General features: G+C 38.7%; 1 protein-coding gene across 2 annotated transcripts in view; it reads left to right on the top strand.

Moving 5' to 3' along the window:
- The window catches only part of LOC132303150 (protein PSK SIMULATOR 1-like), a 73,112-nt gene that overhangs the window by 21,963 nt on the left and 35,540 nt on the right, over positions 1-15,609 (top strand). For both annotated transcript variants that reach the window (XM_059800281.1, XM_059800280.1), the window contains exon 6: positions 13,791-13,884. In XM_059800281.1, coding sequence (XP_059656264.1) covers positions 13,791-13,884 — 94 coding nt within the window. The remainder of the gene's footprint in view (positions 1-13,790; positions 13,885-15,609) is intronic.

Raw genomic sequence — 15,609 nt, 5'->3', positions numbered from 1 at the left:
GCTGTAGTAATGGTAATTTCTGGGTCAAGTTATGGTTTTTGTTGTGAATATAGGCTGTTTATAGCCTGCTGCAATTAATGAGGAAAGTTGACTATTCTGCTACATGTAATCTGCTAGCTTGATATAGGAATATTCTGATGTATAAAATCTGCTAGCTTGATTATAGGATTTTGATTAGCTTAATTTCTGGTAATTGGCTAAATTAATGTACTGATTGTATGTCTTTGGTTCCTATATAAACCCACGTGTACTCACATCTAAGGGATATACAAGAGATCGTCTCTTCTATTTTCTTGCTCGTATTTACAACATGGTATCAGAGCAAAAATGCTCCTAAGACCCAACTCCCGTCTTCCTCTTCTTCACCCAGTCTCCACCATTTCTCTCTATTGTTCTCACATCAAAAGTCTGGTGCCTTCTAAGAATTGTAGTTTGTTATTTTATTTTTATTTTTTATTTTTACTGCCAGAGTTCTATTTAGTTTTACGTTTTCTTATGTAAATAGTTTAATATCTATTATTTGTTTTATTATGAAAAAAAAAGGAAAAAAAAAGGTTACAGCTTCATCGACTCTATGGCATAGCATAGCCTTGCTTGGAAAGAATCCTCTTGCTGATCTCCTTGCTTGGATCCTATTCTTACTCGGATCTCATCTCGTTCTTGCTCGGTCTCCATGGGTGACAAAACAGATGTTAAAGATTCTCTGTTCTTTGGTTCCATGACCAATATCAAACTCAAGGGTCCCAATTACCTTCAATGGGTCCGAGCTGTCCAAGTTGCTTTGAAAGCTTGAGGGAGGTTCTCTTATCTTAAGTCAACCAAACCTACTGATGCCAAATTAGTTGATGCTTAGGAACAAGAAGATGCTCAAATTATGACTTGGCTATGGAATAGTATGGAGCCCTAGTTCTTCAACAATGTCTCTTTTCTTGAAACCTCTAAAGAGATTTGGGATGCCCTGAAGGAGATGTATTCGTCTGGGCAAAACATCTCTCGGATTGATCAGCTTTATGAGGATCTTTTTGCCACTATACAAGGAGATCGCTCTATTGAAGATTATTACTCCACATTGAAAGGTATGTGGGAGGAATTGAATGTGTATCAGCCATTGACTACTGATATGGAGACTCAAAAACGATACATGGAAGCATTTCGCGTCACAAAATTTCTTTCTAGACTTCGACTTGAATTTGCTCCTGTTAGTTCTCAGATTCTTGCTGGTACACTTTTGCCATTTGCTAGTGAGGCCTATAATCGTGTTCGGCGGGCCAACCTATCTGCTCCAGAGAAAGCCGATTGCTTTACCCTTGCAGCTCCCACTGGCCGCTCTAATAATTCCCATAATGGTCGTGGGGGACATGTTTCGAATAAAGGTTGAAATTTTCAAGGTGGTTGTAGTGGCCTTAAGAAATGTACTCATTGTAATCCCACCAACCATACTGTTGACAAATGTTGGAAACTCCATGGCAAGCCCACATGGGTTAATCATGCTACTGTTGAGGGGGAGAGCTCCACTTCTACTGATGTAGAGACTGTGGCTCTTTCCAAAGCAGAGTATGACTCACTGATGGCGTACACTCATGTTTCATCTACCTCAACTGCGACCTTGGGTGCTTCAAGTAACACTTGCCTCCATTCCTCATCCAATTAGCCATGGATTATTGATTTCGGAGCCTCTGATCATATGACTGGTAATCCCTCTGTTCTTTCTAATCTTTCAAGTACTCCCTCTCCTTCCGTTGTTACAATTGCTAATGGTTCTAAATCTCCAATTCAAGGGGTTGGCAAAGTTACTACCCCTCGTCTAACTTTCTCTTCTGTTTTATACCTACCTCAATTTCCTTTTAATTTATTATATGTTCATAGAATTACCTCTGCTTTAAATTGTTCCGTCACCTTTTTTCCTTCTCATTGTGTTTTTCAGGATCTAAAGACGAAGAGGACGATTGGTGGGGGATATGAAAAGGATGGTCTCTACTACTTCCAACCCTCTCCCATATCAACTTCCTCTGCCTTTCATACCACGACTTCTCCATATCAATGGCACTGTAGACTTGGACGTCCATCAACTGCCAATCTGCGTCTTTTAGTCCCTTTTTTACCTTCGTTTTCTACTTTTAATTGTGAAACATGTGAGCTCAGTAAACATCATCGAGCCACTTTTAAATGTCAACCTGATGGTCCTTGTTTACATCCTTTTGAGTTGGTTCACTCCAATGTTTGGGGTCCAGCTAGAACAACTGGTTTGTCTTGTGCACGTTATTTAATTTCTTTTATTGATGATCATTCCCATTTGACTTGGTTATATGTTCTTAAAGATCGCTCTCAAGTGTTTGATGCATTTAAATCACTAATCAATTTAATGCCAAGTTGCACATTCTTCGTACTGATAATGCTCTTGAGTATAAAGTTCATACCTTTCAGCACTTCTTTGAGTCGAGGGGTATCACTCATCAAACCTCGTGTTGATACACCTCAACAAAATGGAGTTGCTGAACGAAAGAATGGTCCAATCCTTGCTATTACCCGTGCACTCATGCTTCAAATGAATGTGCCTAAACACTTTTGGGGGGATGCTGTTCTCACAGTAGTATACCTTTTTAATAGAATGCCATCTCTGGTTCTTAAAGGGAAATCACCTTTTAAAATGTTCTTCTCTGATAAAGATCCTTTCTATCTCCCTCCAAAGGTATTTGGATGTATTTGCTTTGTCCATAATTTAAATCCTATACGTGATAAACTTGATCCTCGTGCACACAAATGTATATTCCTTGGTTATTCTCGTACTAAAAAAGGGTACCGATGCTATAGTCCTACATTAAGAAAACATTTCGTATGTGCTGATGTGACTTTCTTTGAAAATGTTCCCTATTACTCTACGGAGGGTTGTCAACTGCGAGAGCCTTTACTCCAAGAGTCTGTTAGGCTCCTACCTTTTCTTTCCGTCCCTTCATATCCTAATAGGCTCATCCCTTAATATCCTAAGGTCTATGTTCGTAAACGTCCGCGGTCTTCGTATTGCCCATTTGAACCAATTACAGCACCAGTAGCACCATCCTCAAATCCTCCATTGCTCTCCTCGGCGCCTGCGGATCCTACTCCTCCATCCAGTCCTGACATTCTCATTGCCATTCGTAAAGGTAAAAGGTCTTGTACTAAGCACCCTATCTCTAATTTTGTATCTTATGATCATTTATCTCCTTTATATAAGGCTTTCACAATATCTTTATCTTCTGTCTCTATTCCTAAGACATATAAGGAGGCCCTTTCCCATCCTGGTTGGCGAAAAGCAATGGAGGATGAAATGCATGCTTTGCACTAGAATAATACTTGGACACTTGTTCCTAAGCCTATAGGTGCACACATTGTTGCCGATGGATTTTTATAGTGAAGCAAAATCCAGACGGTACTGTTGACAGGTTAAAAGCCCGTCTTGTTGCTAAGGGCTTTACTCAAACCTATGGTCTTGATTACACTGAAATTTTTTCTCCTATGGCCAAGCTAAACTCGGTTCGTATTATTATCTCTCTTGTTGCAAATCTTGATTGGCCCCTTCATCAACTTGATGTTAAGAATGCCTTCTTGCATGGAGATTTGAGTGAGACGGTGTACATGGCTCAACCACCTGGGTTTTAGTCCAAGGGGGAGTGTGTTTGTCATCTCCAAAAATCTATTTATAGACTCAAACAATCTCCTCGAGCATGGTTTGACAAATTCAGCAAAGTTGTGGTTACTTATGCAATGACTAGAAGTCAGGTTGATCACTCGGTGTTCTTTAAGAAGACAAAACATGGTATTGTGATATTGGTCATCTATGTGGGTGACATTGTGATTACTGGAAGTGACAAGAAGGGCATTCAGACTTTGATTCGTCATCTTGGTTCAAGCTTTCTTACTGAAGATTTGGGCAAGCTTCGTTATTTTCTTGGTATTGAGGTTGCTGTTTTCAGGGGCTTATTTGTTATTACTTATATAATGGTGGGGCTTATGTGTAATTTTTGAAACTTGTTATTATAAATAGAATGTGGTGGAAGGATGAAAGAATTCTTTCATTCTTTCTCTATTTCCCAGTCTCTCTCTCTTTTTCTCTCATCCGCTTTCTTCTTTTTTTCCTCTTCTTCTTTATCACTTACTCTTGATTTGATTATTTCTTAAAGTCAATATGGTATCAGAGCATGGTTTGTAATGCTTTAGGTGTGTAGTTGAAACCCTAGGGCAAGTTTGTGTAAACCCTAGGGTTTTGAAGATCATGATTATTTCTTAAAGTCAATATGGTATCAGAGCATGGTTTGTAATGCTTTGGGTGTGAAGGGTTTTGAAGAGATTCCAATATGGGATTTGTATTTTTTATTTTTATTTTTATTTTTTATTTTTTTGTTTGCGGAGCAACAGCTTTTTCTTCGTCGTTCACGATTTTGGTATGGCCTACTTTGTTGATTTCTAGGGTTTGTGTGGTGATTGTGTGGTCGCTTTTTTATGCATCTCAGAAGACGCTAGTCTTTTTAGTTGAAGTTTGTGTGTTCGAGAGGTGGTTCTCTACGTATTTTGTTACTGTTTTTGTTTCTGAGGATTGTATCCCCAGAAACTGTTTGATAAAATGTCTGGCTCAGAGGTGACTTCAAAAGAAGCTGGGTCTTCTCCTAGTCTGACTCAAGTTTTGGGAGGTAGTAGTGATCACCATCCAGGCCTTTGTATTATGATTATTATGCTGGATTAGATGAACTATATAGAGTGGGCTCAATCTGCTCGTATGCATATCATTGGTCGTAGGATGATCGACCACATTGAAGGGACTGTCACGTATCCCTCCAAGAGCGATCCTGAATTCAAAGAGTGGAGTGCAAATAATGCACTAGTTATGACGTGGTTGTTGCAGTCAATGTAGCCAAAGGGTTTCTGTTTGTGAAAATAGCTAAAGAGCCATGGACGGCTGTGGAAGAGACGTATTCCTCGATTGGTAATTTTGCAAACCGTATGAACTCCAACAACAAATTTCAAGATTCAAGAAGGAAGACCAAACTCTTGCTACATATTACCACACTCTACGTCGTAAATGAGAAGAGTTAGATCATTACCAAGACTATATACCTGTGTGCGCAGCGGATGTTAAAGCATTTCATGTTATGGTAGAAAGGAATCGAATTTATGAGTTATTGGGTGGTCTGCATCCAAGATACGAGCATGCCAAGGTACAATTGTTAGGCAGGTATCCAGCCCCTACTTCTGTTAGAGATGTGTTTTCATATATCCAGGCTGAGGAGAGTAGAATGAAGGCTATGTCTGCACCTGTATACACTAAGCCTGAGCCAGAAGTACTATTGTCTGAGGTATATGCTCTTGCAACATAACAATGGAACAAGCCCAATCCTCCAAAAGGAGGGAAACAGGATGACAAAAGCAAGTTGAGTTGTGATCACCGTGGGCGTACGCGCCACACTAGGGAACATTGCTGAAATCTATACGGTCGCCCTACTCCAGCTCTTGTAAATGCGAATGCTAGGCCAAGGCTTGGTCCATTTAGGGAGGTTATCTACGGCACATACTGCAGAGCGTGAGACTGCTTCTACTGGTCATGCTTCCTCAGGGCCACCAAGTTCTTTGTCCAGGGCTGAACTTGATGCTCTCTGACATCTACTAGCACAACATTCCTCCATTTCCACCTCTAACTTCGCTCAGATAGGTACCTCTCGTTCGGCACATTGGGTTACCACATTATTTGGTGGGCTACCTTGGATCATTGATTCAGGAGCTACTGATCACATGACTGGTATAACATTTGATTTTTCTTCGTACATTTTATGTTCGGTAAGGATAAGGTTAGAGTGGCTAATGGCACCTTCACCTCCATTGCGGGGAAGGGCACTGTTTCTGCCTCTCCTAATCTTACCTTATCCTCTGTTCTTCATGTCCAAAAGTTTACCAATAACCTCTTTTCTGTTAGTCACATTGCAAAAGGCTTGAATTGTAGTGTAACCTTTTTTCTATCTCACTGTGTGCTTTAGGACTTGGACACGGGGAAGACGATTGGAAGTGGACGTGAGAACAATGGCTTGTATTTGCTGAACGCGAGGCCAACGTATTAATTTGAAATCAATTTAGTGTTAGGAATTATAATGTCAATACAGATCTGTTAATAAAGATCTGTTAATTTGAAATCAATTTAGTGTTAGGAATTATAATGTCAATAAAGATGGCATAATAGACTAGGTCATTTACCTCTTCCTGTTTTGAAGCACGTGTTTCCCCGGTTTGCTTCTATTAAATCTTTTGAGTTAAATTATATAACATGCATTCTTGCCAAACAATGTCGTGTTTCTTATCTCACTAGTATTAATAAAAATACAGCTCCTTTGCAGTTTGTTCATTCTGATGTGTGGGGTCCTGAATCTACTACTTCGTTACTTGGTTTTCGTTACTTTGTTGTGTTTGTTGATGACTTTAGTTGATAGACTTGGCTTTATCTTATGAAAACCAAAGATGAAGTTCAATCCATTTTTAAAACCTTTCATAAGATGGTATGTACTCAGTTTGGTTGTCCCCTTAAAATCCTTCGATCTGATAATGGAGGAGAGTTTATGTATGGTGGTCTTGCCTCCTTTTTTGTTGATAATGGGATTGTCCATCAAACCTACACCATAACAGAATGGTGTAGCCGAAAGAAAACACCGTCATATTACGGAGGTGACCCGTTCTCTTCTAATTGGGATGAGAGTGCTTAAAAGTGTTTGGGCTGATGCAACTTTAACAACTACATACCTTATCAATTGCATGCCTTCTAAGGTTCTTGGCTATCAATCCCCCTTCTCTGTCTTACACCATGACACTGCCTTGTTTACTGTCCCTCCGAATGTGTTTGGTTGCGTTTGTTATGTTCACATTCATCATCGTGGGGACAAAATGGACCCTAAGGCAATCCGATGTGTCTTTCTTGGATACTCCGCCACTTAGAAAGGGAATCTATGTTATAACCCTACCACTCGTCGTCACTTTGTCTCCATGGATGTTACATTCTTTGAGTCTGTTCCTTTTTTTTCCACTGCTCGGGATTCTCTACAGGTTGAGACTACTATACAGGTAGAGAATCCGTTGTCCATTAAGAGGGAATGCCCCCTTCCTTTGCCTGTTCCCATTCAGGGGGAGCTTTTTACTGAGGTGCCTATGTCTAGTCCTCCTAACACTAATGATTTGCAGCAGGGAAAGCAGCCAATTGTCTACACCAGGAGGGCAAAACAAGTTATCGACTCACCCCAGGACCAAGAAGTCTCCCTTGATCAGGTAATTCCTTAGTTGACATTGATACTCTTGATTCTTTTCCTAATAGCATTCATGTTGATCTTGATGTCCTTATTGCCTATCGTAAGGGCGTTCGTAGTTGTACAAGGCATCCCATATCTTAGTTTGTATCCTATGATGCCTTATCTCCTACGTATTGTGCTTTCACTTCGTGTATCTCCTCTGTATCTATTCCTTCTAGTGTTTCAGATGCTCTCAGTCAAACTCTATGGAAAAAAGCTATGCTTGAAGAAATGAAGGCCCTTGAGAAGAACGGCACTTGGGATATTGTTCCATTACCTAGGGGTAAGAAACCAGTAGGCTGCAAATGGGTTTACACAATAAAGTATCATTCTGACGGAACAATTGAGAGATATAAAGCTCGGTTAGTTGCAAAGGGCTTCACTCAGACATATGGAATTGATTATCTAGAAACATTTGCTCCAATTGCCAAGATGAACTCTATACGTGTTCTTTTTTCTTTGGCAGGTAATTTGAACTGGCCCTTACATCTGCTGGATGTAAAGAATGCTTTCCTTCATAGTGACTTGGAGGAAGAGGTGTATATGTCTATGTCACTAGGTTTAAGCTTGCCAATGGTCAGAATTTAGTGTGCAAGATAAATAAAGCCTTGTATGGGTTAAAGCAGTCGCCACGTGCTTGGTTTGAGAGGTTCAACACTGCTGTGAAAAGAGTAGGGTGCACAACGAGTCAGGCATATCAGACTCTCTTCATCAAGAAGCACTAGGGCAGCACCACTGCCCTTATTGTATATGTTGACGATATTGTTATCACCGGAAATGATCTAGAAGAGATTCGTCGAATGAAGTCATTCTTGGGGACAGAGTTCGAGGTTAAAGACCTCGGATCATTGAGGTACTTTCTTGGCATCAAGGTGTGCAGACCGAAGAAAGGGGTGTTTATTTCTCAATGGAAGTATGTGTTAGATTTGTTGGCTGAAACATGCAGGCTTGGAGCTAGACCTATTGATATTCCCATTGAGCAGAACCATAGGCTTAATGATGTAGATGGAGACCCATTAGATGATGTGGGAAGATTTAAACGATTTGTTGGGAGACTGATTTACTTATCTCTCACGCGCCCGGATATTGCCTACGCTGTTAGTGTGATTAGTCAGTTTATGTATGCTCCACATACACCTCACGTTGAGGCGGCTCATCATGTTATCTGCTACCCCAAGGGTTCACCTGGTAAGAGGATATTGTTTGGCAGTCATGGCCACTTGCGTGTTGAAGCTTATACTTATACTGATGCTGATTGGGCAGGGTCTGTGACAGATCGACGATCTACTTCAGGATAGTTCACATTTGTTGGAGGTAATCTTGTTTCATGGCGAAGCAAGAAATAGTCTGTAGTAGCTAGATCTAGTGTAGAGGCTGAGTTCAGATCCATGGCACATGGAGTTTGTGAGTTGTTATGGCTACGTACGATGTTTTGTGAGTTGGGTTATCCTGTTTGCAAGTCAATGAAGTTGTATTGTGACAACAAGGCTACTATTAGCATTGCCCGCAATCCAGTTCAACATGACAGGACAAAGCACATTGAAGTCGATGGACACTTCATCAAGGAAAAGCTTCGTCTTGGGCTGATTTGTACTCTATTTGTCAATACACATGATCAGGTTACTGATGTTTTGACTAAGGGTGTGAGCAAGACTTGCTTACAAAATTTGTTAGTCAAGCTAGGTATGATAAATATCTTTGCACCAGCTTAAGGGGGGGTTGTTGTTACGGGCTTATTTGTTATTACTTATATAATGTTGGGGCTTATGTGTAATTTCTAAAACTTGTTATTATAAATAGAATGTGGTGGAAGGATGAAAGAATTCTTTCATTCTTTCTCTCTTTCCCCATCTCTCTCTCTCTTTCTCTGATCCGCTTTCTTCTCTTTTTCTTCTTCTTTTTTATCACTTATTCTTGATTTGATTATATCTTAAAGTCAACAGTTGCGAGATCAAAGAAAGGCATTTATTTGTCTCAACAAAAATGTGTTCTTGATATTTTGAGAGATACAAGTCATCTTGGAGCTAAACCTGTTGCTACACCTATGGAGGCTAATCAAAAAATGGATGTCTAATGTTGGTGACTTAGTTGATGATCCCAAGATGTACATAAGACTAGTAGGTAAGCTGATTTACTTGACTGTCACTTAACCAGATATTTCATATGCAGTTAGTGTGGTGAGTCAATTCATAACCAACCCACGGGTCTCTCACATGAATGCAGTTGTACACATTCTAAAGTACATTAAAGGTGCTCCAGGCCGTAGTCTTCATTACCAATCTTCTGGACATCTTCGCATTGAAGGGTATACTAATGCAGACTGGGCAAGTTCTGCCTCAGATAGAAGATCAACTAAGGGTTATTGTACTTTTATTGGGGTTAATCTTGTGAATTGGAGAAGTAAGAAGCAATTAGTTGTTGCTCAATCTAGTGCTGAGGCTAAATACCATGCAATGGCTTACATAACTTGCGAGCTAACTTGGTTGAGAAGCCTTCTACAAGAGTTCGGAATCTCAGTGCAAGATCCAATTTGTCTCTACTATGATAACCAGGCCGCCATTCATATTGCTAGCAATCCAGTTTTTCATGAACGGACAAACACATTGAAGTGGATTGTCATTTCATTCGTTCTAAGGTGGCTTCAAATGAGATTATGATTCCTTTTGTGCCCTCTTGCAATCAACTAGCTGAGATCTTCACTAAAGCTCTTCCAAAGAATGCATTCGACTCTATTTGTAGCAAGCTGGGAGTTGTTGATATCTACTCTCTAGCTTGAGGGGGAGTGTCATGAATATAGGCTGTTTACAGCCTGTAATTAATTAGGAAAGTTGACTATTCTGCTACATGTAATATGCTAGCTTGATTATATGAATATTCTGATGTATAAAATCTGCTACCTTGATTATAGGATTTTGATTAGCTTAATTTCTGGTAATTGGCTAAATTAATGTACTAATTGTATGTCTTGGGTTCCTATATAAACCCACATGTACTCACATCTAAGGGATATACAAGAGATCTTCTCTTTTATTTTTTTGCTCTTATTTACAACAGTTTTAATTCGTGAATTTTAGTTGGATTGTGTAGTAGTCGTCTATGTATTGCTATGTAAATTGGGCTAGCCCAGTGCATGAGGCTTCAGCAATTGCGGGGTCTGGGAAGGGTGTGATGTGCGTAGCCTTAGCTCCACACTAGGAGAGGCTGTCTCTAGTTTTGAACCCGGGGCCTCCAGGTCATAATGGAGCAACCTTACAGTCTATGTATTGCTATGTAATCTTCTCAATTTAGTAGGGATCAGTTTTAGAAGTGAAGGTTGGCCACACAAGAGCCGCAGGGGACAATGCGTGGTATCACATGGCATGCTTAACTGTAGCTCTTGAGTTACAAAGTTTTCTTGAACTATAATAATTATGAGCATTCTTTCCTCTTGCCAACAATTGTGTGCCCAAGTGTGTGAGACTATGGAAGGCAAGTGAGGGAGAAGGCCGCTACAACACTCGTAGGGTGGCACGAGTGGGTGTGCGTTGGCATGAGGTACATGGGGTTAGGTTACCAAGTTCTTGACATGTGAGGATTAGCAGCTTGGTGCTTCACAGGGTTGGCTAGAGTAGGGGAAACTCCAGGCCCGTGATTCGTGCGTAAAGCAAAAGTTATTGTTCAAGGAAGATTCTATCTAAAGGGAATGAAATTGTTGTTGAGGATTTACTGGAGGAATCAATGGAGGAAAATCTTTCAGTATTGATATTGTTTCCTATATCTATCTCTTTCCATTCTCATTATATCTTTTCCTATATGAAGGAGTCTTCACCATTGTATTGAGCATGAAAAGAGAGATTATTATAATAAAGCCTTTTGGGCTTTGTGTGCCGTGGACGTAAGCCCTAGTGGTTGAACCACGTATATTCTTGCCTTATGTTTTTCATATTTTGTTTCTCTATTCAATTTTAACATGGTATCAGAGCCTAGATGTTCTTGTAATCCCATCTAGAATTTGAGAGGGAGTATTGGTATTATTATCATGGTGCATATTCTCCATGTCTTCACATTCCTTTCCCGGCGTAGTTCCGGCCAGAACCCGGCAAGTTCCAGTTGGTTTTTCGGCATAGTTCTGGTCCCTTTTTTGGATGATTCAGTACCTCGGCGTTCCCAGATGTAGTTCTAGCCCATTTCCCAACGCTGTTTCGGTCATTTCCCAGCGTTGTTTCGGCCATTTCCCAGCTTAGTTTCGGATTTTCCCCGCGTTGTTCTAGCCATTTTCCTCGGCGTAGTTCTAGACATTTTCCCCAACAAGACCTGGTCAATTTCCTGGCTTTGTTCCGGACACCTTCTCATCATCTTTCGAGGCGTTTCTTTGGCAAATTGGGAATTCATGATATTCATGCTCCAATTTAAGGGGAGTGTTGAAATATATAAATATTTCTATATAATCGTGAAGCAAAATCCTCCACCAATCACGGTGATCCAACTATAAATATTTCTATATACCGGTGGAGCAAAATCCTCCGCCAATCATGATGCCTCTTTTGACTATTGTACACCTTCCATATATTCTTATATTTGCCATGCCTATATATAGGCTCTTTGTACTCAAGCAATAAATAGATTTGAATAATAAAAATGTAGCCCTTAGTGGCTTTTTGTCCATGGATGTAGGCTTTAGTGCCGGACCATGCATATGCCTGTTTTTCCATATTTCTCTCTTCCCTTTTTCCTATTTGCATTTCTTATTTCCGTATCCAAATTTTAACATGGTATCAGAGAAGGTAACATTCTTTGTTCATTTCTGTTTTTTCATTAGAGCCATTCTTGGTTCTCTTCTCGGATCTCTAGATCCATTTTTATTGCTACTCGTTTTGGATCCGTGGATTCATTTTTTAATGAGGTTGTCTTCTTACACCTCTTCATCAATTGAGGCTGCTGCTACTCGTCTTGGGATCTTTGGATCCATTTTTATTGAGGTCATCTTGTTACACCTCTTCATCATTTGCACTTGCTGCTACTCGTTATCTCAATGGCAAGTTGGACATTCATGTCATTCATGCTCCAACTTGAGGGGGAGTGTTGAAGATTTACTAGAGGAATCAATGGAGGAAAATCTTCCAGTATTGATGCTCTTTCCTATTGTTGAAGATTTACTGTTATATTTGTTATTGAAGGAATCAATGGTGATGTTTCCTTTTATTGAAGATACTGGAGGGATTTGTGGAGAAAAATATTTCAGTATTGATATTGTTTCCTATATCTATCTCTTTCCATTCTCATTATTTCTTCTCCTATATAAAGGAGTCTTCACCATTGTATTGAGCATGAAAAGAGATATTATTATAATAAAAGATATGTAGCCCTTTGGGCTTTGTGTGCCGTGGACGTAAGCCCTAGTGGCTGAACCATGTATATTCTTGCCTTGTGTTTTTCATACTTTGTCTCTCTATTCAATTTTAACAATTGCAAACTCCAAGGATAAGAGTGAAAGAAAACATCAAAAACTTGGATGAATGAATGGCCTCGTTCATGGTTTATATCAAACTGTGTGACTAAATCAGAGAAGAAGGTTAAGGCATGTTGAAAATTGAGAGCTTGCAAAGACGCAATTTGCTTGTATAGCATAATTGAGTGTGTTAGTTTTATAGTCATCTATATTGCATAGAATTGTATAAGGTTGCGTGGAGTTCTTTATAACGTAGTAGGGTCAGGTAGCGCAGTGTGGGAGTACGATGTTTTAGATTCTTATGGAGTTTTAAGTGCTGTATAAAATGTAGTATAATGTATATTCTAGATTTTTCTATAAAGGAGGTGGTAAGCTTATGTAAAAGGGTGAAGTGTCATTTGTTCCCGTCAAGCGCCTAAGTGTTTGCGAGTGTGCAAGCCAAGTAGTTTTATGTAGCATACATCCAGTATTACATATTTTTCTATAATGCCCAAAAATAGGACAAAATAGGTGCAACAACTTGGTGCAGACTGAAAAATTTGGTGAAACGAAAGATAACTTATTCTGCTCCCTTTATTCTTTTACTAGAATGGAATATTCCAGTCTGTTCTGTCTGTAATGGAATAGATTTTGTGACAGTGGTTTGTACACACTACACACACATGCATGCATGTGCAGACACATACAAATGAATTGTTGTAATGCAGTTCTTATTATACTAAACTTGAATGCTCAAAACCTTAATCCCAACCACTAGTGTCGGCCAACTTGAATAATTTTGCATATCTTTGCTTTAAACTAAGTTTATTTAGTGAGCAAAATTTCAAACTATTTACCAGTTTCATGTCTGTAGTTGACATCATCAACATGCATGTGTATTGTATCATTCTCTTTTCCTACAAGTGACTTGTGTATTCGTAATCCAAAATCGAGATAGTATTAAGAAAGGGATGGAGGAGATTTCTACAGGTTTAAGGGTATAAAACTTCATCTTTGCATTATAGTAAATGTTATTTTGGTGTTCCATTCTTTAGAAAGGAAAATTTTGAAATTTATTTGGTCCACAGGAGTTGTACCACGAGTTGCATGCATTGGACAGACTTGAGCAAGATTATCAGGTTAAGCGTCTGGAAGTTGGTATTTCAAATGCTGTGCAAAGAGGTAACCCTCCATACCCTTTGTTATGTTCTTGGAAATAACATCAGAACATGGCGTCTTTTTGAATGTTTACAATTGTGTAATGTTGTTGTTGTTGTTCTTTTTATTTATTTGAAATGGCAAAGATGACTAATAACTGAATGACTGAAGAAGACTATAATACGGTGTTATTGTGGAGATTCTAATGTAAATTGAAAAAATAACTGGAGGCAACTGTTCTGGACTACCCAGGAAAGATATTCCCAAAAGAAATGGATATTATGAAACCCTAAAAAAAAAAAAATTAATAATGGAAAAGGACCTTGGAAACTACTACCACTCTGTATTTTCAATTGTTTGATGATTGCTATGTTATTCATAAACTACTTCCTATCCATGTATGGGTATTCACTGCCATGTTATTGTCCGGCCAGCTCATGGTAAAGCTGCTACCCTTTACTGAAGGATGCTTTACCAACCCGGCCTCTGGCTTGTCTTGGATACTCCTTAAATTAGTGAAAAAGAAATATGTAAGTTATTGAAGATTTAATGAAGGAATCAGTGGAGGAAAATATTTCACTAATTGATGTTGTTTCCTATTATTGAAGATTTGGCGTTACTAGAGGAATAGTGGAGAAAAATCCTTCTTGTTTCCTATTTTCTAATTCTTTCCATTCTCATAATTTCTTCTCCAATTTAAAGGAGCCTCCACGATTGTAGTATTATAAAAGTGATGTAGCCCTTTGGGCTCTTTGTACCGTGGATGTAGGCCCTAGTGGCTGAACCACGTAATATCTGTGTGTTCTACTTGTTTCATTTATTTCTTCGCTTTCGTTTTATGCTTTGCAACATAAGTAATTGTGTTAGATGTAAATCTATGCTATTTTAGTGTAAAAGAAATGGTTGCAGAGTTATTGATTCTTTACTTTTACACAATTTAGGAAGACTTATCTCCCAATTATTTTTATTTTATTTTTTCAAAATTTTGGTTGTTTTGTTAGGAATTGGAGTTGTTGGCAATTTCTGTGATCAAAACATGAGTTGCAATTCGTTGAACTGTTTTGTTTTTGTTTGGGTAAGTCTGGCCTGTTTTCTAAGTCATGTTGGTTTACTGGATTACTTAAGAGAGATTCACACACATATAAGGTTTGATGGACATGGGATACTTGTAGAAATGTGTTTTATTCGGGCTATAAAACCTTAGAATGCATTTTAAGTTGCTTATACTCAATCTTTATATAGTATGTTAAATTCAGTCCAAAATTGAGTTTTCTGCCTTTTTGGAGTCATAAAATCTTTTATACTACGAATTTAATGATCTTTATGTATCCAGAAAAAAGAAAAAAAAGAGAGAGAAAAAAAAAAAAAAAAAAAAAAAAATTTATTTATCATTTTCCTAATTTTGAGTTCGTTTAGCCACTCAACGAAGTCCAAAAAGTCAAGTTTGGTGCCCAGCCTTTTGAATTTTGTACATGAAGTTTTACTGGTACAACTCATTCATTTTCACTTGTACAATTTTGTCCAGAGTTTTCTTCTACTGCAAAATGATTTTATGCAAATATAACTTGCCTGGAAATGTGCTTTATGAGTTTCCTTATTCAGTTTGGTTTTAATTCATCTAGAGCACGTTCCATACATTTTTCTAATTGATTTCATGATTGTACAAATTTGACTCCTAGAAAAATCCCATGGATAACACACATAATCGAGTTCATATAACATAGCCTGCTACTATAATAGTGCAGTTAG

Source organism: Cornus florida, unplaced genomic scaffold, assembly GCF_030987335.1.
Source record: "Cornus florida cultivar Cherokee Brave unplaced genomic scaffold, ASM3098733v1 CherokeeBrave_3.0.0_Hap2_Chr04, whole genome shotgun sequence".
In the NCBI taxonomy this organism is placed as follows: Eukaryota; Viridiplantae; Streptophyta; class Magnoliopsida; order Cornales; family Cornaceae; genus Cornus; species Cornus florida.
This window is presented reverse-complemented; position numbering and strand designations above follow the sequence as displayed.